A 24,959-nucleotide genomic window follows, 5' to 3' on the forward strand; every position below is an offset into this window, starting at 1 on the left:
GAAGGAACTGCAGGTGGTGGTTTAGACCAAAGACAGACACAAAATGCTGGAGGAACTCAGCGGAACAGACAGCATCTCTGGAGAGAAGGAATGGATGATGTTTCGGGTTGAGACCCTTCTTCGGGAGTGATGGTGGAGGATTGTTAGACTGCTTACGTTGTACCATTGTTCCAGGAAGGAGGAAGGAATAAACCAGGTCCAGGTCCTGCCGAGGTGAAAACATCTGACTTAGGCGGAGCTCGCACTTACGAACGAGTGTTTAGGAGAGGGGCGGGATGGAGTTGTGAATTTGTGGAATTCTCTGCCACAGAAAGCAGTGCAGGCCAATTCACTGGATGTTTTAGATTTTTTTTAGATGTAGAGATACAGCGCAGAAACAGGCCCTTCGGCCCACCGGGTCCGCGCCGCCCAGCGATCCCCGCATATTAACACTATCCTACACACACAAGGGACAATTTTTACATTTGCCCAGCCAATTAACCAACATACCTGTACGTCTTTGGAGTGTGGGAGGAAACCGAAGATATCGGAGAAAACCCACGCAGGTCACGGGGAGAACGTACAAACTCCGTACAGACGGCGCCCGTAGTCAGGATCGAACCTGAGTCTCCGCCGCTGCATTCGCTGTAAGGCAGCAACTCTACCGCTGCGCCACCGTGCCTCAGAGAGACTAACCCTCAGAGAGAGTTAGATTTAGCTCTTAGGGCTAAAGGAATCAAGGGATATGGGGAGAAAGCAGGAATGGGGTACTGATTCTTGATGATTAACCATGATCATATTGAATGGCGGTGCTGCTCGAAGGGCCGAATGGCCAACACCTGCACCTATTTTCTATGTTTCCATGATTTAAAGATCACTGACAGTAAGTACATCTTTGTCGGCACTCAAGTGCAGTGTTGTGGGTTGGTCTGAATCCAGTAATTGCTGTTGGGCTGCAGGGATCTTCCATCTTAATGGACATTGGGTTGTGGCCACATTCTGAGTTGAGAACTGTTTGGTTTTCAAGATGGTGTTAGTGTGCGGGGATCGCTGGTCAGTGCGGACACGATGGGCCGAAGGGCCTGTTTCCGCTCTGTATCTCTAAACTAAACTAAATCCTGCAAGACAGTAAATAAAATATGTTTATTTATAGGGACAGCATTAACACAACATCCTTGCTTGCCTGGGGTGCGATCTAACGCCAGTTATCTCCGACTTTTTTACTATTTGGTTCATTTATCAAGGCAATTATAGACACATTATTCAATGTGCTGCGTTTCCAGGAAGGATTGCAATCTACAGTGCAGATGATACAATAGTTCCCGTTCTCTTGTTTACAGCATTCCACATTAGTTTTGAGCGCAAGAGACAGTTTAGTTTAGGGATACAGCATGCAAACAGGCCCTTCGGCCCACCGAGTCCGTGCCGACCAGCGATCCCCACACATTAGCACAAACACACACTAGGGACAATTTAACCATTTTTAACCAAGCCCAATTAACCTACAAACCTGTACGTCTTCGGAGTGTGATAGGAAACCGGAGCACCCGGAGGAAACCCAGACAGTCAAGGGGAGAACGTACAGGTCCGTACAGACAACACCCGTAGTCTGGATCGAGCCCAGGACTCTGGCGTGTAAGGCAGCAACTCTACCGTTGCGCCACCATACCCCTATTTCAGCTCGATATTTATGTTGCAAATAAGCACAAAATTACAATATTAATAATGGTAATATTGACTATGAAACCACTGGATTGTCTTAAATAGCCCAGTTCATTACCATCAGTTTAGTTTAGTTAAGTTCAGTTTATTTATTAATTTCATTATCTATTTATCTATGAATTTATCTATTTATTTATCTATCAATGTATTTATATACTTATTTATCTATTTATTTATTCATTTATTCACTTATCTATCTATCTATCTATCTATCTATCTATCTATCTATCTATCTATCTATCTATCTATCTATCTATCTATCTATCTATCTATCTATCTATCTATCTATCTATCTATCTATCTATCTATCTATCTATCTATCTATCTATCTATCTATCTATCTATCTATCTATCTATCTATCTATCTATCTATCTATCTATCCATCTATCCGTCTATCCGTCTATCCGTCTGTCCGTCTGTCCGTCTGTCCGTCTGTCCGTCTGTCCATCTGTCCGTCTGTCCGTCTGTCCGTCTGTCCGTCTGTCTATTTATTAGTCTGTCTATGTATTTATTTATTTGTCTTTTTATTTATTTATCTATTTATTTATCTATACAACTATTTATTTTTATGTCTGCCTCCATCTACCCGTCTGTCTGTCTGCCTGCCTGTCTGTCTGTCCGCCTCTCTGTCTGCCTGCCTGTCTGTCTGTCTGTCTGTCTGTCTGTCTGTCAGTCTGTCTGTCTGTCTGCCTGCCTGTCTGTCTGTCTGTCCGTCTGTCTAGTTATTAATTAATTTACTTTATTTAGTATATGGCAGCAGGGAATAGAAATAATGAGGCCCCCAAATAAACAATTTGTCATACATATGAGCAAGTGGCACAAGTCAATATTGATCATCGACAATTGGAAGATCAAATGTAACTTTCCTTCAATACTTTGCAAAGAGAAAAATAATTTATTGATCATTGTGACCATATTTCAGTTGCCTGTTGCTGTCGGGAACGCAAGGACACAATGCTCCAGCTGGTTCTTCACTGATTGTGAAACACATTTGGAAGCAGGGAGACAAAGCAATAAACGTGTTTTATGTGCTGGCTCTGGTGAGTTCGCCAGACAACCATAACCTTTGTACTGGAACGGGGACAGCTTTGGAGGAAATACAGAAAATGGGGACGAAATTGATGCTGGGGTCTGTCCAAGATTAATGATGTCAAGGAATCTCTGTCTAACTATTGGGGTGAACATGAAAATGAGACGCATCATTATGGTTTTCACAATTTGATGAAGTTTCAACATTACACCTTGGTGGTGGACGTGATAGCCAGGGGAAGAAATTGGGGCAGTGGTTCAAGAAAGAGTTTGCTACGTTTTTGGTTCAACGGTTATCAAGTGATGTGCGTGTGAGAGAGAAAGAGAGAGAGAAAGAGAGCTAGAGCTCGAGGGAACGAGCGAGGGAGGCGGAGAGAGGAAGAGTGGGAGAGGGGGAGAGCGGGAGAGGGGGAGAGAGGGAGAGGGGGAGAGAGGGAGAGCGAAAGAGAAAGAGAGAGCGCGAACTAGAGCGTGAGAGAACAAGCGAGAGAGAGGGAGAGGGGGAGAGGGGGAGAGCGGGAGAGGGGGAGAGGGGGAGAGAGAGGGAGAGAGGGAGAGGGAGAGGGAGAGAGCAATGAATTAATGTACGTGTGGGGTTTCTTTAACCAACGCCTGAGATTTAGTAATAGTTGCAAAACATGGAAAACAATGAGATGGAGAGGTTAAAAGCTTCCAGGGAATTTCATGCCTCTCTCTCGGAAAATCCATTTTTGATCTTGCTTTTCCCGGTTTATGTAACTGTGATGGAGGGTTTGGGACAGGATCCAATTCTTGGACGATTACCTACCAGTGGGGACCAGTCAAGGACCACAGGGCCTTAATAATATTATTATCCCCTTTTCAAAGTTCTCTTCAGCATCTGTCTCGCCCTGGGATGGATGGCACAAGTGTCTCCATTTTCCTTTGGACTTATTCTGTGAACTCAATGGACATTGAGTGGTCAGGCCACTAACATAGGGCTTCTTGTTGAATGATAGAGCTCGAGTCAAATCTTAACCATTCTTGTGCTGAGTGTATTCTCAAGTGGATCAGTCTGATGCATCCCAGTTATCCTGTTCAGTCCATTAATAATGAAACATTGGCAATTTCCGCTGATGCACATCTTAGTTTAGTTTAGAGATACAGCGCGGAAACAGGCCATTCGGCCCACCGAGTCCGCACCGACCAGCGATCCCCGCACATTAACAATATCCTACACACACTGTGGACAATTTTACAATTATACCAAGCCAATTAACCTACAAGCCTGTACTTCTTTAGAGTGTGGGAGGAAGCCGAAGATCTCAGAAAAAATTCACGCAGGTCACGGAAGAACGTACAAACTCCATACTGATAGCACCTGTAGTCAGGATCGAACCCGGGTCTCTGGAGCTGTAAGTCAGTAGCTAGGCTACTGTGTTCATTTCTTTTTCTCCTTTGGTGTCAGCCCTAGCACTTGGCACGACCCCAGTAGAAGTGATCTCTGTGCCACTGGCTTGTCGTCATTGACACCGATCACTGTTGCCCTTCAGTTCCACTGGAGCCCTGGCACCCCACACTGACCACAACCTCAAACTGACCGGGCAACCAAACTCTAAGGAATACTTTTTACCGTTCCCCAAAGATTGGAGTAAAATATAAAGCAAAGTTGAAATGTAATAGATTTAAAAGTTATTTTAAAAAAAATACATTTTGCTGTTAAAAAATGCAAACGTTTGTGGAGGGAATGGAGAGAGGACATTTCAGACTGAAGAAGGGTACCGACCTGAAACGTCGCCTATTCATTTCCTCCCCAGATGCTGACTGACCCACTGAGATCCTTCAGCACTTTGTGTTTTGCTCAGGATTCCAGCATCTCCTGTCCCTTGTGTTTTCAGGTTATACTAGGACATTATCTCACTGCCCAAACTAGCATATGGTCTCAATTCAGTGCACTACCCTAAAGACGTCTGACACTGCCTTGCTACCTGGTGAGTGTGGTATGGAAGAACAACACCTCGTCTTCCATTTGGGTAGCTCACAACCTAATGGTATGAACATTGAACTCTCCAAATTTAGGTAACGATGTAACTCTCACCCTCTCCCTTCGTTCCACGATACGATACGATACGATACGATACGATACGATACGATGGACCTTTATTTATCCCAGGAGGGAAATTGATCTGCCATGAAACATATACCCCCCCTTTTCCCCACCCCCTCCCCCCTACTCCCTCTCCCTTGTTCCCCACCTGGACTTGCAAATATTTCTCCCCATCTCCATCCCCTTCCACCTACATTTCCTCCTCTAGCTTCACAATTCACAACTCTTCAAACTTTTTGTCTCATATGTTCTCTCCTTTCCTGCCTTTGTCTAACCATCTGCTTGTCAAAAAACCCTCACCTGTATCAACCTATTACCTGCCAGGGTTGCCCACGCTTCCTGCTTTCTTGTGCCACCCCCATCCCCAATCTCTCTGAAGAAGGCTCCTGACCCGAAACACACCACCTATCCATATTCTCCAGAGACGCTGCCTGACCCGCTGAGTTACTCCAGCACTCTGTGAAACGTCACCTATCCATGTTCTCCAGAGACGCTGCCTGACCCGCTGAGTTACTCCAGCACTCTGTGAAACGTCACCTATCCATGTTCTCCAGAGACGCTGCCTGACCCGCTGAGTTACTCCAGCACTCTGTGAAACGTCACCTATCCATGTTCTCCAGAGACGCTGCCTGACCCGCTGAGTTACTCCAGCACTCTGTTCGCGGCTGCTTTTGCTTTATTTATTTCAACACTGCATTTGTGACCAAATACATCTTCAAGGGTCAACTCATCAGGCTGGAAACACTAGTAAGGTTGTGGAACTCGTTCCCAGGTGTGAGGTGAAGCACGTGTCGGTAGACGAAAAATGCTGGAGTAACTCAGCGGGCCAGGCAGCATCTCTGGAGAGAAGGAATGGGTGACGTTTCGGGTCGAGACCCTACTCAGACATGTGGGAATCGTTTCAGCAGCCACCTTTTGCTGCTTGCAGTTCACAGGTGTATGGGGGACCCTTCTGAGAGCCCGGGCATGGAGTCGGGACCTCTTCCTCCAAAGCGAGGAAGGTCTGTGTCAGTCAGTGGGTTCACCACCCTGCCTATGGGACTTCCCTTACAAGACGTAGTAACAGAATGGGGCCAATCAGTCAATCGAGTCTACTCTGCCATTCGATCATGGCTGACCTATTATTTATCCCTCCCAACCCATTTTAGACTTTAGAGATACAGTGCGGAAACAGGCCCTTCGGCCCAGCAAGTATCCACTGACCAGCGATCACCCTGTACACCCACACCGTCCTACACACGAGGAACAATTTTACAATTCTTAATCAAAACAATTAACCAACACACCTGCACATCTTTGGAGTGCGGGAGGAAACCAGAGCACCCGAAGAAATCCCGCGCAGTCACAGGGAGAAGGTGCAGACAGCACCCGTAGTCAGGATCGAACCCGGCTCTCTGGCGCTGTAAGGCAGCAACTCAACCGTTGTGCCATTGTGCGGCCCATTCTCCTGCCTTCTCCCCGTAACCTTTGACACCCTCACAAATCAAGAACCCATCAATCTCCACTTTTAAAATATCTAATGACTTGGCCTCCACCACCATCTGCAGTAATAAATTCTACAGATCCACTGCCCTCTGGCTAATGGAATTCCTCCACACGATTCCTCCTCTGGTAGCTGAGTGTCGAGCTGCCCGGATTGGGCTGGGGGCTTGATGCCAGTGGTCAGCAGGGTGTTACTAGTGAAAACAGGTTTTATCAACTCAAAACCCACAAGCATTATAGACAATAAACAATAGACAATAGGTGCAGGAGGAGGCCGTTCGGCCCTTCGAGCCAGCACCGCCATTCAATGTGATCATGGCTGATCATTCTCAATCAGTACCCCGTTCCTGCCTTCTCCCCATACCCCCTGACTCCGCTATCCTTAAGAGCTCTATCCAGCTCTCTCTTGAATGCATTCAGAGAATTGGCCTCCACTGCCTTCTGAGGCAGAGAATTCCACAGATTCACAACTCTCTGACTGAAAAAGTTTTTCCTCATCTCAGTTCTAAATTGCCTACCCCTTATTCTTAAACTGTGGCCCCCAACATTGGGAACATGTTTCCCACCTCAAACGTGTCCAACCCCTTAATAATCTTATACATTTCGATAAGATCTCCTCTCATCCTTCTAAATTCCAGTGTACCATTATTTAATGGTGATTGAATACTGTGCTTGATCTGCACTGGTACTGGAATGCCACACCAATATATTGTTCCCATTTGGAAGCTTTCAAGTGCCTAGATTCTGATGTCTCTTTCATGCACACATACTAAAAGCCTGGAGAAAGTTACAGCAATAAGGTGTAGGAAGGAACTGCAGATGCTGGTTTAAACTGAAGATAAACACAAAGTGCTGGAGTAACTCAGCGGGTCAGACAGCACCTCTGGAGAAAAGGAATAGGTAACGTTTCGGGGCAGTCTGAAGAAGGGTCTCGACCCGAAACGTCACCTATTCTTTTTTCCCAGAGATGCTGTCTGACCGACTGAGATGCTCCAGCTTTTTGTGCCTAACAGCAATAAGATGGGTTATGTGCCTTTGCGAGAATTGACTTACTGCCCTGTATATTGCAAGCATGAGTGCCTGCTTTGTGCCTCTGGTCTTCACGCTTGCCAGAGCAAAGCAAGGAAAAGTGGGAATATTCACAAAATGCTGGAGTAACTCAGCAGGTCAGGCAGCATCTCGGGAGAGAAGGAATGGGTGACTTTTCGGGTCGAGACCCTTCTTCAGACTGAGTCTGAAGAAGGGTCTCGACCCAAAACGTCACCCATTCCTTCTCTCCCGAGATGCTGCCTGACCTGTTGAGTTACTCCAGCATTTTGTGAATAAATCGATTTGTACCAGCATCTGCAGTTATTTTCTTATACTAAAAGTGGGAATACTTATGTTTCACAGTTGTACTTGAATAGTTGTGGAATACTTTAAAGATTTTGCTGAAAAAAGCATTTTTTAGTGTTCTTCCCATCAATGTGATATATAATGTGTAAATATTCAAATAATACACCAGTTATTTGTACTTCAGTTTTATGTCCCATTTCAGAGTGATTTTTATGCCCTTTAACATTCTCAGCTAATCTTCATGGTTCATTTGTATCTAAATTAAATAGTTATGAATTTTCAACCATGGGAGTTACGTTCTGGATAAATGTCCACTTTGAGCATTGAAATTTTACAGAATGACGTTTTCTGAGCCTGTTGAATTTGAACAGAAAGGGGCATTGTGAACAGTGTTGGGTATTAGTGGGGGTTTCAAATCAAATTTTCCTCCAAATCTGGCATCTTCAAGTTTACAAATGTTTGATCATTGCTTTGACTTCTGCTCAAGATGACTTGGGTGAATAGGCTTCTTGAGATACTGCGCCTCAGAAAATAACTTTATATTGATACATCTCGAATATAACGTTCATGGTTGGCAGGAACAGCGAATGCCCCTGGCAGTTGTTCTGCAATTAACTGATTTGTGATCCAGTTGGAAATGAAGAGCCCACCATGATGAAACTGGCAGTCTTGAAGGTGTGCTGACCACATCTACTGCACCAGGCGCTCATGACTGCTGGGGTCTTTGAGAATGTAGCTTACACTGTAGGCCATGAAACCGTTACTTCGCAAGCCGATGCATGACTTCAGAGCTGCGATCAATTGTGCCCCAGTCCTCCCCAGGCATCCCTCGGTGCCTTCAGTGTGTTTATATTTGGTCTCCGTGAGGGAGGCTTCATTGCCAACAGCTGATTCTGGACAAGGTGCCTCTGCAGATTCCGTGGGCGTTGGCCCAGCCATGTCCTCGGGTTGAAGGCTTGGAGTGGGGTTTGAAGCAGCTACATCTGGCAAAGCAGCTGCTGGTTCTGCCGAGGCAGCCACTTCACAAAAAGCCTCGACTGAAGGTTTTGACAGGATGGTGGCTGGTGCGGAGGTTGATAACCGCACAGACGTACTTGGGAATCTAATAATTGGTTCAAAAATAACATTCTGTGCATTAAACGATGACGTGCCCATTGCAGTCTCTTTGGATGCAACATGTAAAGTGGATATTGTGTTGAGTATATCATGTGCAGCAACTGATGATTGTTCTTCCATTTCAGTTTTCCCAGGTGCTTCGGAAGGGGCTAGATTTGACTGCGTAACTGATCTGTCTAATAAGGTAACTTTTTCAAATGCTGTTTCAGCAAACGCTGATGACAGAAACGCAGCAGGTGCTGAAGGAGAACGCTGAGCTTTGTTTTCTTTAGTTACCACGTGCAGCGCAAGCCTCGGGACAATTACATTTCTTCCCAAGGGTACAAAGTGGGCTTGGTTGGTTTGAATCCATCCTCTGGTGGTACTGGTAGATTGACTAATGTTGGCCTTACAAGGAACGGGAGCGTAATACTCAAGCATCTCATAGTTAAACCATTCATCACCCAGGGTTGCTTCAGAGCCTGAGCTGGGTGTATGTTGGCAGCTGGTGGACACCGACTGATCATCAATGTCCTAACGGCAATAAAAATAAATAAAGACACAAAATGTCAATTAAATATTTAGTCTGCTCAATTGACAAGTAACACAACTTGAAACCAAACACAGAGTGCTGGAACAACTCAACGGGTCAGGCAGCAACTCTGGAGAACATTGATAGGTGATGTTACAGGTTTAGTTTGGTTTAGTTTAGAGATACAGCATGGACTCAGGTCTGTCGGCCCACTGAGTTTGTGCCGACCAGCGTTCCCGCACACTAACACTATCCTGCTCACACTAGGGACAATTTACAATTTTACCAAGTCAATTAGCCGACAATTAGCTTAAGTCTTTGCAGTGTGGGAGGAAACTGGAGATCCTGGAGAACCCATGCAGGTCAGGGGGAGAACGTACAAACTTCATGCAGACAAGACCCCCAGTCTGGATCGAACTCAGGACTCTGGCGCTATATGGCAGCAACTCTACTGCTGCACCACCAGCGAAGAGTCTCCGGAGAGATGTTTGAAGAAGGGTCCCAACCCAAAACATCACCTTTCCATGTTCTCCAGAGATGCTACCTGACCCGCTGACTTGCTCCATTACTTTGTGTCTTTTCCTGTAAACCAGCATCTGCAGTTACTTGGATCTACAATTTGAAAGCAATTTGATGGGAAAATACCTCAAACAGAAAACAAATATGTGGGCCCAGTCTGTACCGAACCTTGTCCTATGAAACAAGTCTCATCACTGTAAGATACAATACGCATTAAATTGGTTCAGTTCTCAGAGTGTCGCCACCTTGTGGTCAAGAGGCATTTGTGGGGCCTGAGATCCGATGAGTTAAATTATGTGGAGCTATGTTTTAACGCATTCCAAGGAGCTCCATAAAGATGAGTGCTTTCAAATAAAATTTGACACCAAGCCAATTATGGAGATCAAAGGACATGTGAAAAGTATTAAGTCTTTAGGACTATTTTTAAAGGGGGGTGGGGGTGGAAAGGTCAAGAGGAGTAGGGAGGGAATTCAGAATTAGGTCATGTGTAGCTTAAAGCATAGTCATTGATGCTGGGATGATTAAAATTCTGGAATCTGGAAATGGGGGGGTGGGGGTGTAAGCTGAAATGTTGGAGAGTTTTGCGGCTGCCAGACGTTACAGAAATAGGAAGGAGCTTGTAAAGGAGAAGAATTTTAAATTGAGGCTGTTTTACTGGAATCCAATAACATGGACAATGTTACGGGATCCTGGTAATTTGTAACACCTGGTGTGATTATGTTACCAGCTTCAGAGTTTTTGGATGGTCTTGCATTGGCTGGCCAGGAGGAGAACATTAATACAGTTATGTCTGGAAGTAACGAGGAATTCAACACTGGATGAGTTGAAGGAGGGGATGCAAAGGAAGTGGACAGACACAACATGTTGGAGTGACTCAGTGGGTCAGGCTGCATCTCTGGAGGAAAGGGAATAGGTGACGTTTCGCGTCAGAAGACGGTCGGAAGAAGGGTCTTGTCACCTGTTCCTTTTCCCCAGAGATGCTGCCTGTCCCGCTGAGTTACTCCAGCATTTCGTGCCTATCTTCGGTGTAAACCTGCATCTGCAGTTCCTTCCCACACACTAAGGGAAGTGGATGCTGGATACCGTGTAGAGCTTGTGTGGGAAAACACTATCACCATCAAAGATGCTGCCAGAATTATCAAAGCTGCACATATTTTACGTTGCCGGATTTTTTTTGTGCAGTAGATGGCATTGTGGTTGTAAAAGAACGCATTGGGGAACACGCTGAGCTAAACAAGAGTACGGTACACTCTATGCATTGGGTAACACGCTGAGCTAAACAAGAGTACGGTACACTCTATGCATTGGGTAACACGCTGAGGTAAACAAGAGTACGATACACTCCCTGTCGCCCTCTACTTACTCTGCTGGAGTAGACAAAACCTTTGTCTGCACGCAATCTCTTGGGCTCCAGAATTTTAAAAAGGTTTGTTGTATTGTTTCCCATCCCGCCTGAATGAAACAAACAGAGCATTAGAAAGAGGGCAGCTTCAAACACTTCACCAGTCGCTCACATTTTGCCCCAACTCTCTCAGACGAGGAAGAGGCGAATGCAGTGCACTGAATGGTTAGTCCCCACTCCTCGGGACTGCGGGCATTTCATTCCCACTTTTTTTTGGAGGACAAAGATGGCCAAGCCCAGAAGGTGGGCAGCTGGGTGGAGCAGGAACTGACTGTCTGAAAGAAAAGGAGCCGGAGCCCATCTTCTTCCGACGTCACCCCCAATTGCCATTACCTCTGACTGTGGGAGCTAAACCGACAACTCATGATTGATTTATTCACAAAATGCTGGAGTAACTCAGCGGGTCAGGCAGCATCTCGGGAGAGAAGGAATGGGTGACGTTTCGGGTCGAGACCCTTCTTCAGACTACGACCACAACTCATGATTGACGTCTCCCACCCTTAGCAATGACCCTTTCCTTGCTCTTTATTACGTTTTATCTCTCTCCCATCCCACCAACCAAGAAGTCCACTATCCCTCTCCCACCCCGATCCAGCTCTCCCGACTGATGTCAGCCACCAGACTCTCCCTTTACACTCAACCTAATCTCCAGCTCTTAGTCTCTTTTCGTGGACAATCTGTATACCACATCTGAAAGCTCCAGGTCCCACCCCATCACAGCGGATGGCTGGATTCTAAATCATGTTTTGTCTTTCTGCTGACAACAAAACCTTTTCACTGCACCTCCGTACACGTGACAATGAACTCAACTCAATTTGCCTGTTTTTCGACACATGCAAACACAATTTTGATTCCAAAATTCTCCCTTCTTCCCCCACTAACCCCCTCCTCCCCAGTGCCCTGTCTGGACTTGCACCTATTTCTCCCCTCCCCATCCCCTTCCACCTACGTTCCTTCCTCTAGCTTCATAATTTGCAACTCTGCAATCCTTTCATCTCACACCTTCTCTCTTATCTCTTCTCATCCCACCATCTGCCTGTCAATCTCCCCTTCACCTGCATCTACCTATTACCTGCCATGCTTTGTCCTGCCCCTCCTATCTTCCAGCTTTCTTCCCCCTCCCCCGCCCCACTACAATCAGTCTGAAGAAGGCTCCAAACCCGAAATGTCACCCCTTCCATGTTCTCCAGAAAAGCTGCCTGACTTGCTGAGTTACTCCAGCCTTTTGTGTCTATTTAAAAAAAAACTTCACATCACCTGGTCAATGGCCTGTAACACTCCCCTATTCCTCACTGCTCAGTCCCGACACCTCATCAGCCACCTGTACCCTGCACCAGCACCACAAACTAATCCATTCCTACGTTCAACTCTTATCCACCATCTCATCTGCTCTATTCCTTTGGCTAATTCCTCACTGCTTCTTCAACATCATTTTCCCCAAGTCTCCACCTCTCACCATTTTAATGAATGAATGAATAAATGAATGAATGAATGAATGATACTTTATTATCACATGTAACATGTCACAGTGAAATTCTTTGTTTTGCATGTCAGACACAAGGTATACAAAGAGTCGCCACATAAAGGGCGCTGAAAAAGCTACATAGTGTTAATGTAGTCCCCAATGGACAGTCTTTGTTCTCAACACCTAAAGACCCACCCCCCACGTGACAGTCCCTCTTTGAGCTCGGCACATCCCCCTCTCGGGACACCCCCCCGCCTGCGGCGGTCCCTCTTTGTTCTCTCGGCGGCGCGTCCTTGTCCGACCTCCGTCAGCCACCGTCGGCCTGTTCGACCATTTCCGCTTTTGGTTCACTTCTGGCTATTATAAGTGGCTCTTTCCCCCACATCAATCGATCCCAGCCTTGGGATCTGACCTGATCCAAGCCCAGCTCTCAATCCCAGCCCAAATATCCGTCTCCGACCCTGCCTTCTCTTACCCGGTGTTGCTGAACCCTTTGCCAGGGGACTCCATTGCCACCTCAGCTCCATTGTAATGGTGCAGCCTAACGTTGGGGGAAATCTCAGCACCCACTGTTTGAGTGAAGAGAATGCACTCCAGCCACTGTTCAGGGGAAATAGGAAGCCCCCAGACTTCTGAGCCGTAAAGCCATGGGCTGGATGTTGACGTATAGAATGCTCTTAATGATATCACAATGACGGTAGGATTCAGTGCATGTTGAACAATTGATTGTTAGAAAATGTCTAAGATTCTTAACTGACTATCCAGCCCACCCCAGGACCAGGCTATGAAAGTAGGGAAAGGGCACAAAGTGCTGGAGTAACTCAGCGGGTCAGGCAGCATCTCGGGAGAACATGGATGGGTGACGTTTCAGGTCAGGACCCTTCTTCCCTTCTTCAGACTGATTGTGAAGTGGGGGGGGGAGAAAGCTGGAAGAGAGGAGGGGCAGGACAAAACATGCAGCAATAGGTGGATACAAATGCCCCCCTTGATATGCAGATAGGGAAGGTAGGGAATTTCAGCCATATAATTCAGTTTGCAAGCAGAATTAATTGGAAATTAACAGCAAAAGTATGGATAACACCAGAGAAAACCTAAAGAGGCGAGATAAATAACCTTTCTGTCATTATTTCTATTCTTGATGGTATTTCTACACTATTCATTGCACTGAGGATTTCCTCTGTTTCTAACAGTATATTAATCCTGCTCTCTACTCTCAAGTGATCTCGACCTTCATCAGATGTGAAAACATAATTAAGATTACTGCAGGAGATAATAAGTTAGCTCAATTAACTTCTTCCTGGTTGTAGGATTCAGTAGGAAACAACATGCTCAGTTTCGTTTAGAGATACAGTGTGGAAACAGGCCCTTTGGCCCACTGAGTCCGCGCCGACCAGCGATCCCTAAACACTAGCACTATCCTACACACGAGGGACAGTTTACAATTTTTACCAAAGCTAATTAACCTACAAACCTGCATGTCTCTGCAGTGTGGGAGGAAACTGGAGCACCCAGGGAAAACCCACGCAGTCACGGGGAGAATGTATAGACAGCACCCATAGTCAGGATCGAACTCGGGCCTCTCATGCTGTAAGGCAGCAACTCTACCATCATGTCGCCATGTTGCAAGAATAGTTTATGGAACTGGGTAGCAATGCCAATGTTAAATATAAAGCAGCAACAGTAAATCTTCGGAATTGAAGAATTAAATGTTCTGCCAAATAACATAGTATGAATATACAACATGGAACAGCATATAGAAGTGGAATTTACCCTTTGATGCTAATACTACAGTCAGAGGGCTCAGCCTTGCTAAGCAAATTCTAAGGATATTGTTTTTGAAAAATCCCAGCTAGGTTCTCCCAGTTGACTGATTTAGATGAATAGTTTAGCTGATATTATTAAAGGTCGGAACTAGGCAGGGAATAACAACATATTGGTTCTGTGCAGCAGAAAATTGATCAGCTGCATACTCCAAGAGAGACAGATTGTAAATTTCTACACATTGTCCAGACTGACCTTACTGAGCATTTCAATTTAATTTTCGGTCATAGGAAGGAAATGGCTGCATGAATTTTAAACTGTTGAATATGAATTTAATCTCATTATATGCTTTTATATCATGACTATCATCCATCTCTAACAACTCTCAAAACTTTAGCTTTGCTTCCAATGCTTAAATGACAGTGGCATTTCACTGTGCCACACGGAAAGGAGCCATGCTTCTGATGCATTGGAATTAATGATGTGGCCCGGGATTAATGGAATAAATGGGATTATCCTACGTTATCTTTGGTATTTCAGTCAAGACCTTCCAGAGATTAATTTTGCTCGACCTAGTCTGCAATTCATCAAACATTTGTTTTCAAAGGAACTGTAAATGCCAGGCAATGGCTTCTCGTTTAGTGTTCTGCCTAATCTCCTGTTAATGCCACTGAGACATTTGTGAACGCTATTCGTGAGGGGACTTTAATTAATTTAAGACTTTTAGTGACCCTTACATTAGCTTGTTTTGAAGCATCCCTCACATAGAGATGAACCTCAAACCTAACAATTCAGGTGAGGATTTACCGCTGGAAGTTATTTGTAAACTTGACTTTGGTATTTGTGCTTTGGGTTAAAATGACATGTTCCAAGTAGATAAATATGTAATACTGTACATTGAGAATGAATATTGTTTACCTGATGAATTCCTAACATTTGTTCATAATGATGTGATGTGTTTGTTCATATCAAAATTGGAAGGAAATTGCCCTTTGAGAAGGATTAGGGATTCACAAAGGTTTTTATCTAAAATATTGATATATTAATATGCAGGCACACATAATATATTGTATTCTGTCTAGATATGCAAATCCACATTGTGGTAGGGTTTCCATTAGGATTAAGATCTGAATTCTATTCAGATTAAGAGTCAAGTGTGTTTAATTGTCATATGTACTGAAAACTGAACAATGAAATTCTTACTTATCGCAGCTTAATAGGTCCTTAAACACAATAACACACATATAATATATAATAATAAAATAGGATAAATTAATAGCCATAATACTAGGGGTAGCCATAACAGGACAAAGTCCATTTTGCAACCAAAGACAGTCCATAGAAGATCATAGTTGCTAAGATTGGCATTGTACAATGTTCAAGGGTGTGAGGCTGTTCTTGAACCTGGCGGCCATGGTTTTCAGACTCCAGTACCTTCTTCCTGATAGTGGTAACAAAATGAAAGCAAGGCCACACGGTAGTGTCGGTGTTTGATGATATTGGCTGCCTTTTTTAGACAGCGCCCCCTTCAGATCCCTTCAATGATGGGGAGAGGTCAGTACCTGGGATGGACCTGGCAGTGTCTACCACTCTCTGTCATCTCCTTTGCTCCTGGGCACTCGAGTTGTTGATCACGGCCGTGATGAAAAGGGCCAGATATAAATTGTGGCCAAAGTTTCCGATGCTTAGGCAGATGTTTTCTTGAATACCCACATTTGCGCATTTTTATTTATTTATTTTAAAAAATAACCTAAAATATTTATTCAAATATTAAAATAATATATACAATACAATAAAACCAAAACAGAACCCACCACCAGAATACTATACAAACAAATATACCAATTGAAACTATTATACAATTATATTACAATCCCCATCCAGGATACATCCAATCCTCCAGGGTGCACGTGGACAGCGCGCAGTCCCTCTCCAACACCACCCGGGCGCGGATGCAACCCCGGAAATGGAGTAGGCAGCTGGCTCGGGCAGAGCCCTCTTCCTCCTGGCGCCGTGAGTCGCTGGTGGCCAGCCACATTTGTGCATTGGTGTTTCTCTCAGCGAGCATTTTAAAATGCACATGATTAAAAAAATGATGCTTTTAAAAAGTAGCATTTGATATAAGGCAGAGAAGTTGGAATATTTTGATGAATATATCCTAATAGGTTTGTCACAATTAAAAACAGTTTTAATGAAAACATCCAACCCATTGTTAGTGAGTTATCCGATAGTGAATGCTTTGAAAATGACATCCAAAAAGATATATAGGTCCCATACTATTGGGTCATTGGTAAATATTTAACAGGGGCAAGTATACTAGTTTAGTTATTGGAGCTTTCATGAAGGTCCACAAACTAAAGCAATCAGTGGAAAATGCCAATAGATTTATCCAGTGTGAAAGATTTTGGCTGTACACTCAAGTGGGAAGGGCTTTTATTTTTATTTTTCTCAAGTGGAGAACATCTATGCTGTTCTGTATTTACTGTTTGATCTGCAAGCTGGGACGTGTAACATCCATCAATCTCCAGTCTCTGGCATGCGCTGGATATTGAAGGCAATAAAGATCTCCAAAGACGGAGAAGTCCAGGCACTGGAAAGTCTAGAGGACGTTTGCCATCAATGCCTTGTTCTTAACTTCTGGATTCATTGACATCATGTCTTAGACATTTGAAGATAAGAGCCTGGATCGGAAGTCTCTTGGAGGTGTTCTGCTCCTCTGTCAACTCGGTTCTCCCTTTGTCCACTCTCCTCCTCCTTCTCTTGGTCATGCTGAGAGCCTCGCGGATCATGACTGAAACATCCACATTTTGCGGCAGTGGAAGGCCACCATGACCTCAGCACTCATTCAGAGTCACTCCAACACTTTAAACAACAACATTAGACCCTAGCGGATGCAGTGAATGAAACAGTCCCCAACTAACCTACAAGTGATTGATAGCACGTTGGAATAACACTATTGCCGGTTACATGCTTGCTGTTAACGTATACATGGTTGGAAAAGAGTTTTACTTTCACTGGTGCAGTGCTAGTGAGGCAGGACACATTCTACTTGCTTCATACTGAATGAAGTACGTCTCATACACTAAAAACATGTGACAGGAGGCTAGGCTACAAGACCTAATAGACTACGACTGTGTCATAAATGTTCTGTGATTTGCAAACACCACAGCATCAGCACTAATGCCATACAGGTTTGTAGGTTAATTGGCTTTGGTAAAACTGCAAATTGTCCCTAGTGTGTATAGGATAGTGTTAATGTGTGTGGATCGCTGGTCGGCGCGGACTCGGTGGGCTGAAGGTCATGTTTCTGCGCTGTATCTCTAAACTCAACTATAACTAAAGGAGATTTCATTAAATAATATTCCGTGAATATTCATGCTACATAATAACAATCAGATTTCACACCTCAATTCAATAAAAATGGAATAAAAATATATGATCTGTGATTGAATTTCTAGGCTATATTGCTTTGTTCCTTTTTTTAAAATGTGGGACTGTCATAATGTTCTCTTGCCTTTCAAAAGAAGCCAGGTTACGTTGTCAGATGTAATCAGAGGGTAAATTAATACACTGATTCATGGCAAATATATTAGAATCAGCCTGCAAGGGCCAAAAAACTCATGGGATGTATTTTTCCTGTTCATTTTGAACAACAAAGCATTGGAGGTAACGATTAGCCTTGACTTCGAGTTGTGTTCCAAGATGCAATGTTAAGTTGTGCATCTCAGTTCACAGAGTTCAGATTTTCTGCTGGAACTAAATAGTAAATTTTCACGGATTATTCAGTCTCGGGGCTTTTCAAATCAAAGCTTCCTCTCGTCCGTGTTCGATGACACAGTAATAGAAATGACAGGGTGGGATACTAATGAGAAGATCACCCCAAGTTCTGTGGAAGCTGTTCTTGGTTGTGGGCAATTCAGACCAAAATCCCTGTAATCTGCAGATTAATGATCCGGCTTCTTGTTGACACACTCTGCTGTTCATTATTGTGATGACCGAAACAGTTCCAATTTTCACGCGCCTATTTTTAACATGGCAAGGAAAAAAAGCTTTTTTTTCGATTGCTGTAATTAACGACACCCTTTCGCTGCCAATTTTCCTGCTGTTTCTCTGGAATTCTCTTCTGCCATGATGATACTCTCAAATTTACAATATTACTTTTCAAAATTACAGCCCTTTGACTTCCTTCCTTCTCCTCATCTGCCCGGCCTTTTGTTGTTGCTTAAATATCGGCAATGTTGTAAATAGCAAGGAAGGTTATTTAAACCTACAGCATGATATAGATGTGGAGGGAAGTTAGGCAGAGCAATGGCAAATGGAATTTAATCCCGGTAAATGCAAGGTGATGTATTTTCAAAAGACAGACAAGTGTAGGATGTATGTAGTAAATGATAGGGTTTTGATAGACCAAGGGACCTTGGGGTGCAAGTCCACATATCCCTGAAAATGTGTAGGAAGGAACTGCAGATGCTGGTTCAAACCGAAGATGGACACAAAATGCTGGAGTAACTCAGCGGGACAGGCAGCATCTCTGGAGAGAAGGAATGGGTGACGTTTCTGGTCGAGGGATGAGTCTCGACCACAAAAGTCACCCATTCCTTCTCTGAAGAGATGCTGCCTGTCCCGCTGAGTTACTCCAACATTTTGTGTCTATCCCTGAAAATGGCAGCGCAGTTGGATAAAGTGATGAAGAAGACTCGATGACAATGTCCCTAAATACCAACAACAACCTGTCCTTAAATACCACCAAGACCAAGGAGCTGATCATCAACTTCCATAGGTCACATAACGGGGAATACGCCCCGATCTTTATCAACGGGGACAGTGTGGAGAGAGTGTCCAACTTCAGGTTTCTGGGCACTTATATTTGGGAGGACCTAACATGGTCCAATAACACTGCTGCGCTGGTCAAGAAGCCACAGCAACGACTGTTCTACCTAAGAACACTGAAGGAGTCTGGTCTACCCCAACAGCTGCTGATGACATTCTACCGCTGCACCATAGAGAGCATCCTAACACATGGCATCCCTGTGTGGTACCTCAGCTGCACGGAGGCAGAGAGGAAAGCTCTTCAGCGGGTAGTCCATAGAGCTCAGAGGACCATCGGAACACAGCTACCAGCCTTGGAGGGCATCTACAACACACGATGCCTCAGAAAAGCCACCAGCATCCACAAAGACTCTTCACACCCCTGCAACAGTCTGTTCGAACTCCTTCCATCAGGCAGACGATACAAGGCCTTCTACGCCCGCACCTCCAGACTCAGGAACAGCTTCATCCCCAGGGCCACAGCTGCTATGAACCGGTCCTGCTGAGCCGGATGGTCACATCGCACAGTGATCCGGCACAGATCTACTTGTATTTTATTCTGTTTTAAAACTGATACAATTTGTTTCATCGGGTTGTTTAAATTAATACTGACTAGCTAATTAAATTATTGCATCGTATGGGAGGCGCATTCCCAATCTCGTTGTACCCCTGTACAATTACAATAAAGATATATTGTATTGTATTGTATGCACTCTAGTTCATTGTGAACGGAATCATTTTGAAATAACTGATGTGCTGATAACTGTTAAATCAACAAGTTTTAGGAGTTTATTCCTTGGAGCGCAGGAGGCCGAGTGATGATCTTATAGAAGTCTCTGAAAACCATGAGGGGAATCGATAGAGTGATTGCACAGTCTTTTAACCAAAGTAAGGGAATCAAGAACCAGAGGACATGGGTTTAAGGTGAGAGGAACCCGAGGGGCTACTTTTTCACACAGAGCGTGGAGGCTTTCGGGAACGAGCTGCCAGAGGAAGTAGTTGAGGCAAGTACTATAACAACATTTAAAAGACATTTGGGCAGGTACATGGGTAGGAAAGATTTAGAGAGATATAAGACAACTGTGGGCAAATGGAACTAGCGTAGATGGTTGGCATGGTCAGGTTGGGCTAAAGAGCCTGTTTCCATGCTGTATGACTCTACGACAATTTTATGGTTAATATGGAGGTTGGTAGATGGCAAGATATTAATGATAAAATTGCAAGTCATTAATTCAGTCAGAATTTTATGAAGGTTAACGGAGCCCTGAGGTATTGCTCCTGCTCCTGACCGAGTGCCAATTATCTGTTGCACTTGATAATGTAATCTTTATATTTTATACGTTGGATATGTTGATCATGACACAATGCCTTGCAGCCTGTTACTATACAGTATTCCTGCCAGTTCTTTCTTTAGTTTAGTTTAGTGATAAAGAGCGGAAACAGGCCCTTCGGCCCACCGACTCCGTGCCGACCAGCGATACCCGCACACCAACACTATCCTGGGGACAATTTACAATTTTACCGGAGCCATTTAACCTACAAACCTGCACATCTTTGGAGTGTGGGAAGAAACCGGAGCACCCGGAGAAAACCCACCCACCCACAAGAAAGCCCACCTGCGAGAACGTACAAACGCAGTGCAGACAGCACCTGTAATCAGGATTGATTCCGGGACTCTGGCGCTGTAAGGCAGCAGCTCTACTGCTTCGCCACCCTCACATGTTCTCAATTCCTGGCACAAAACTAAACAGAACCCTACTATCCTTAGTATCTGCTACCATTGAGCTGGAACTCTTCCATCAGTTAGCTACCCTCTTCATTCTGGTAGGGTGTGGAACCCCAGGAGAATGAGAGGAGAGAGATGATTGAGGTCTCACTCTCTACTGTTCTGGCTAAAGGGGAATGATGACTGAAACAACCTACAATGGATAAAACATCAGACAATCTAGATGGGATTGTTATACTGGAGTCCCTGCTAGATTCATGATATCAGAAAGAAATTTGACGGATTTATCTTCCTGAAATCTTGGCTGGGATCCGTTAAAATCCTCAAGCGATTGAATGAACCAGGGCAAACACATCGACATTGCACTGTAGATTAGTCTTAGTTTAGTTTACAGATACAGCGCGGACACAGGCCCTTCGGCCCACCGAACCTGCACTGGCCAGCGATCCCCGCACATTAACACTAGGGAGTAGGAAAATAACTGCAGATGCTGGGACAAATCGAAGGTATCACAAAATGCTGGAGTAACTCAGCGAGTCAGGCAGCACCTCAGGAGAGAAGGAATGGCTGACGTTTCGGGTCGAGACCCTTCTTCAGACTGAATGTCTCCTACACTAGGGACATTTAAAAATATTTACACCAAGCCAATTAACTTACAAAGCTGTACGTCTTTGGTGTACGGGAAGAAACCAAAGTTTCCAGCGACCACCCACGCAGGTGACGGGGAGCAAACACAAACTCCGTAGTCGGGATCGAACCAGGATCTCTGGTGCTGTGAGCGCTAGAATGCAGCAACTCTACCGCTGTGTCACCGTGCCGCACAGAAATAATGGCGGAGTCCGTGTCGAGATGGGCGGGGAGCCATCTCACTACCATGCCCCTGCTGAGACAGCCACCACAGTAGCCCACTGTGAGAAGGGTGAGAAGATGGACCTATCCACTGGCTGAATGGAATCATAAGCCCGCATCTCACTAATAGCCTCATATTATATTTGCACAATACACAGAGGAAATTTCCCCAACAAATGATCGGCACACCATGGGTAGACTGGCAGAAACTGTTTTCCCCAGGGTGGAAATGTCAAAGACTAGAGGGCATGGCTTTAAGGTGAGAAGGGCAGAATTTAGAAGAGACTAGACCAAGTGGACCCATTGGGCCCAAACCTCTCCTGCATTGGTGCAGCACCCTCTCCTCCCCACCTCCCCGCTCCCCCCCTCCCCTCCCCCCTTCCTCCCCCTCCCTCCTCCCCTCCCCCTCCCCTCCCCCTCCCTCCTGCCTCCACCCCCTTCCCCCTCCCCCTCCCCTCCCCTCCCCTCCCCTTCCCCTCCCCCCCACTCCATCCCCCTCAACCCCCTTATCCTCCTCCCTCCCTCCCTCCCTCCCTCCCTCCCCTCCCTCCCTCCCTCCGTCCCCCACCCTTCCTATGAGATAGATTTAAACTTTTAAATGTGAATAACTTTAAAAATATAACACCGATTTCAATGAAACATCTTCCATTAGCACCAAAGGGACGACGGTGAGTAAGGTGGGCCTAAACTTGTTGCGCTATCGTGTACCGTTTTGGCTGTAGTTCAGGAACAAACAAACAAACAAACGAGAGTTTTAGTATTTAGTGTCGGGCAAGTTTTGTTTACACGGAGGGTGTTGGGAGCTCGGAATGTGCTGCCAGGGATAGTGTTGGAGGCAGAAACAAAAGTGCCAATTAAGAACCTTTTAAATAGGCACATGATTATGCTGGGAATGGAAAGGTGAGACTCATTTATCTTGGCATTACAGCACAGCACAGACATTGTGGGACCAAAAGGCCCGTCTGTCCCTGCTCCAAGCTTTGCTACTTTCTGCGGTTGTGTTCTGCAGATTAGGTGGACCTTCTTACCCTGTTGTCAGCCCCCTTCAGTTCAGACTGTTGTGAAACTGTGGAGTCTATCATTGTTCCCGGACCAGTCTCTTCATCAGACCTGAAAACAAAGTTCCTAAATTATTATTGATTCACAAAGGCTTACGGATTTTCAAGAGAAACTGATTTATATTAGGATTGACACGAGTCGTTATTAACTGCCTCTCAAAGATCCACGGTCAGCTATGGCTCATTAGTTGTGGAATACATTATCACACAGAGCAAATGATCATGGGCAAATTCATTCACTTGCTAGTTTTTAGATATTAAGGGATACTCCAATCTCATCGTGTTCATTCGGTTAGTAGCTTCTATTAGAAAACCTTGCGGGCAACGATGAATTTGTGATTAGAATCATGAGCGGAATAGATTGGGTAGATGCACAGTCTCTTGGCCAGAGTAGATGAAACGAGGACCAGAGGACATAGGTTTAAGGTGAAGGGGAAGATGTTTAATAGGAATCTGAAGTATAACCTTTCCACACAAATGGTGATGGGTGTATGGAACAAGCTGCCAGAGGAGATAGTTGAGGCTGGGACTATCCCACATTTAAGAAACAGTCAGGCAGGTACATGGGTATGACAGGTTTGGAGGGATATGGACCAAATGCAGGCAAGTGGGACTAGTGTAGCCGGGACATGTTGGCTGGTGTGGGCAAGTTGGGCCGAAGGGCCCGTTTCCTTTCTGTATCACTCTATGACTCTTTGACTCTGGGGTGTTGTTCCATAAGATCATGAATGGACCCTCAGGCATGTTTTACAACTTAGTGATCTCATTATGACAAATTATTATTTCAATTGTACGTGATCAACAACTGAATGAAACAAATCGATTAATTTATTGATGGGATCCTTTATCAGTATTGACATGGTTAGCTTCCAGCAGTCTCTTGATGTGTCTGACCTAAGGAAAGAGGGGAGGAGAATCCACAGGCACAGGTTAAGTTTTTTAAAAAGTTAACTCCTTTGAATGCACTTTTTATATTTCTCTTGTGGTAATAACAATTCCAATCTTGTTAGAATGAGTTGTGTTCATGACCAATTGTTGCCTCAATTGTTTTGACTTGTGGGAGAATCTCAAATGAGTGAATGTCATTGAGGATAAAGGATATTTAAAACAGAGATACTTATTTTAGTTTAGTGTAGGAAGGGTCTGCAGAGCCTGGTTTATACCGAAGATAAATACGAAATGCTGGAGCAACTTTGAGTTTTAAACTTTTAGTGTAGTTTAGTTTATTGTCACGTGTACTGAGGTACCGTGAAAAGTCTTTTGTTGCGTGCTATCTAGTCAACAAAACGACTATACAAGATTACAATCAAGCCGACCACAGTATACAGATACAGGATAAAGGGAATGACGTTTAGTTCAAGACAAAGTCCAGTGAAGTCCGATTAACGATAGTCCTCAGAGAGAGTGGAATTCTTTGCCCTGGAAGGTTGGGGAGGTCGGATCATGAGAACTATTTAAGATGGAGGGAGATAACGTTTTGAAAGATTGGGAAATTGAGGCATGTGAGGAACTGGCACATTCTTGAGGCTAACATAGACCAGCCACTGCATGGTAGGGCGGGCTTGTGGGACCCACCCTATTGTTTTCTTGTGCAGGTTCACCACTGATTTTTCAAGCGCTTTTAGTTCATAAGTTCATACGTGATAGGAGCAGAATTAGGCCATTTGGCCCATCAAGTCTACTCTGCCCTTCAATCATGGCTGATCTATCTATCTCTCTCTTTTAACCCCATTCACCTGCCTTCTCCCCGTACTTACTGACACCCTTACTAATCAAGAATCTGTCTCTCTCTGCCTTACAAATATCTATTGGTGGCCTCCACAGCCTTCTGTGGCAATGCATTCCACAGATTCACCACTCTCTGACTAAAGAAATTCCTCCTCATCTCCTTCCTAAAGGAAGGTCCTTCAGAAGGTTCCAGAGCCTTGAAGTATTATCCATTTTGCCAGACTAACAGAGGTCACGTAATAATAATTCAATCATACACCTCTGACCCACTAATTATACCCCTCCTGTGCCTCTAGAATGTTAGAAATGTACTGGAATTGTAGAGCTAATCAGATAGGTCTGGAAGTTTCATAGTTGATTGTTTCAATAATTTATCTCTTTGCTTCTCAATATCCTAAACAG

The 24,959-nt window shown here is 44.7% G+C and overlaps 1 protein-coding gene across 1 annotated transcript in view; it reads right to left on the reverse strand.

Annotated features, from left to right (window-relative positions):
- Window positions 1–7,994: 7,994 nt before the first annotated feature.
- The window catches only part of LOC144607753 (uncharacterized), a 192,035-nt gene continuing 175,070 nt past the window's right edge, over window positions 7,995–24,959 (reverse strand). Inside the window, exons 2-3 of the mRNA XM_078424799.1 lie at window positions 11,123–11,211; window positions 7,995–9,242 (exon numbers count right to left, since the gene is read on the reverse strand). Of these exons, the coding sequence (XP_078280925.1) occupies window positions 8,304–9,242; window positions 11,123–11,206 (1,023 nt within the window). The 5' untranslated portion in view covers window positions 11,207–11,211 and the 3' untranslated portion in view covers window positions 7,995–8,303. The remainder of the gene's footprint in view (window positions 9,243–11,122; window positions 11,212–24,959) is intronic.

Source organism: Rhinoraja longicauda, chromosome 29, assembly GCF_053455715.1.
Source record: "Rhinoraja longicauda isolate Sanriku21f chromosome 29, sRhiLon1.1, whole genome shotgun sequence".
NCBI classification, from domain to species: domain Eukaryota; kingdom Metazoa; phylum Chordata; class Chondrichthyes; order Rajiformes; family Arhynchobatidae; genus Rhinoraja; species Rhinoraja longicauda.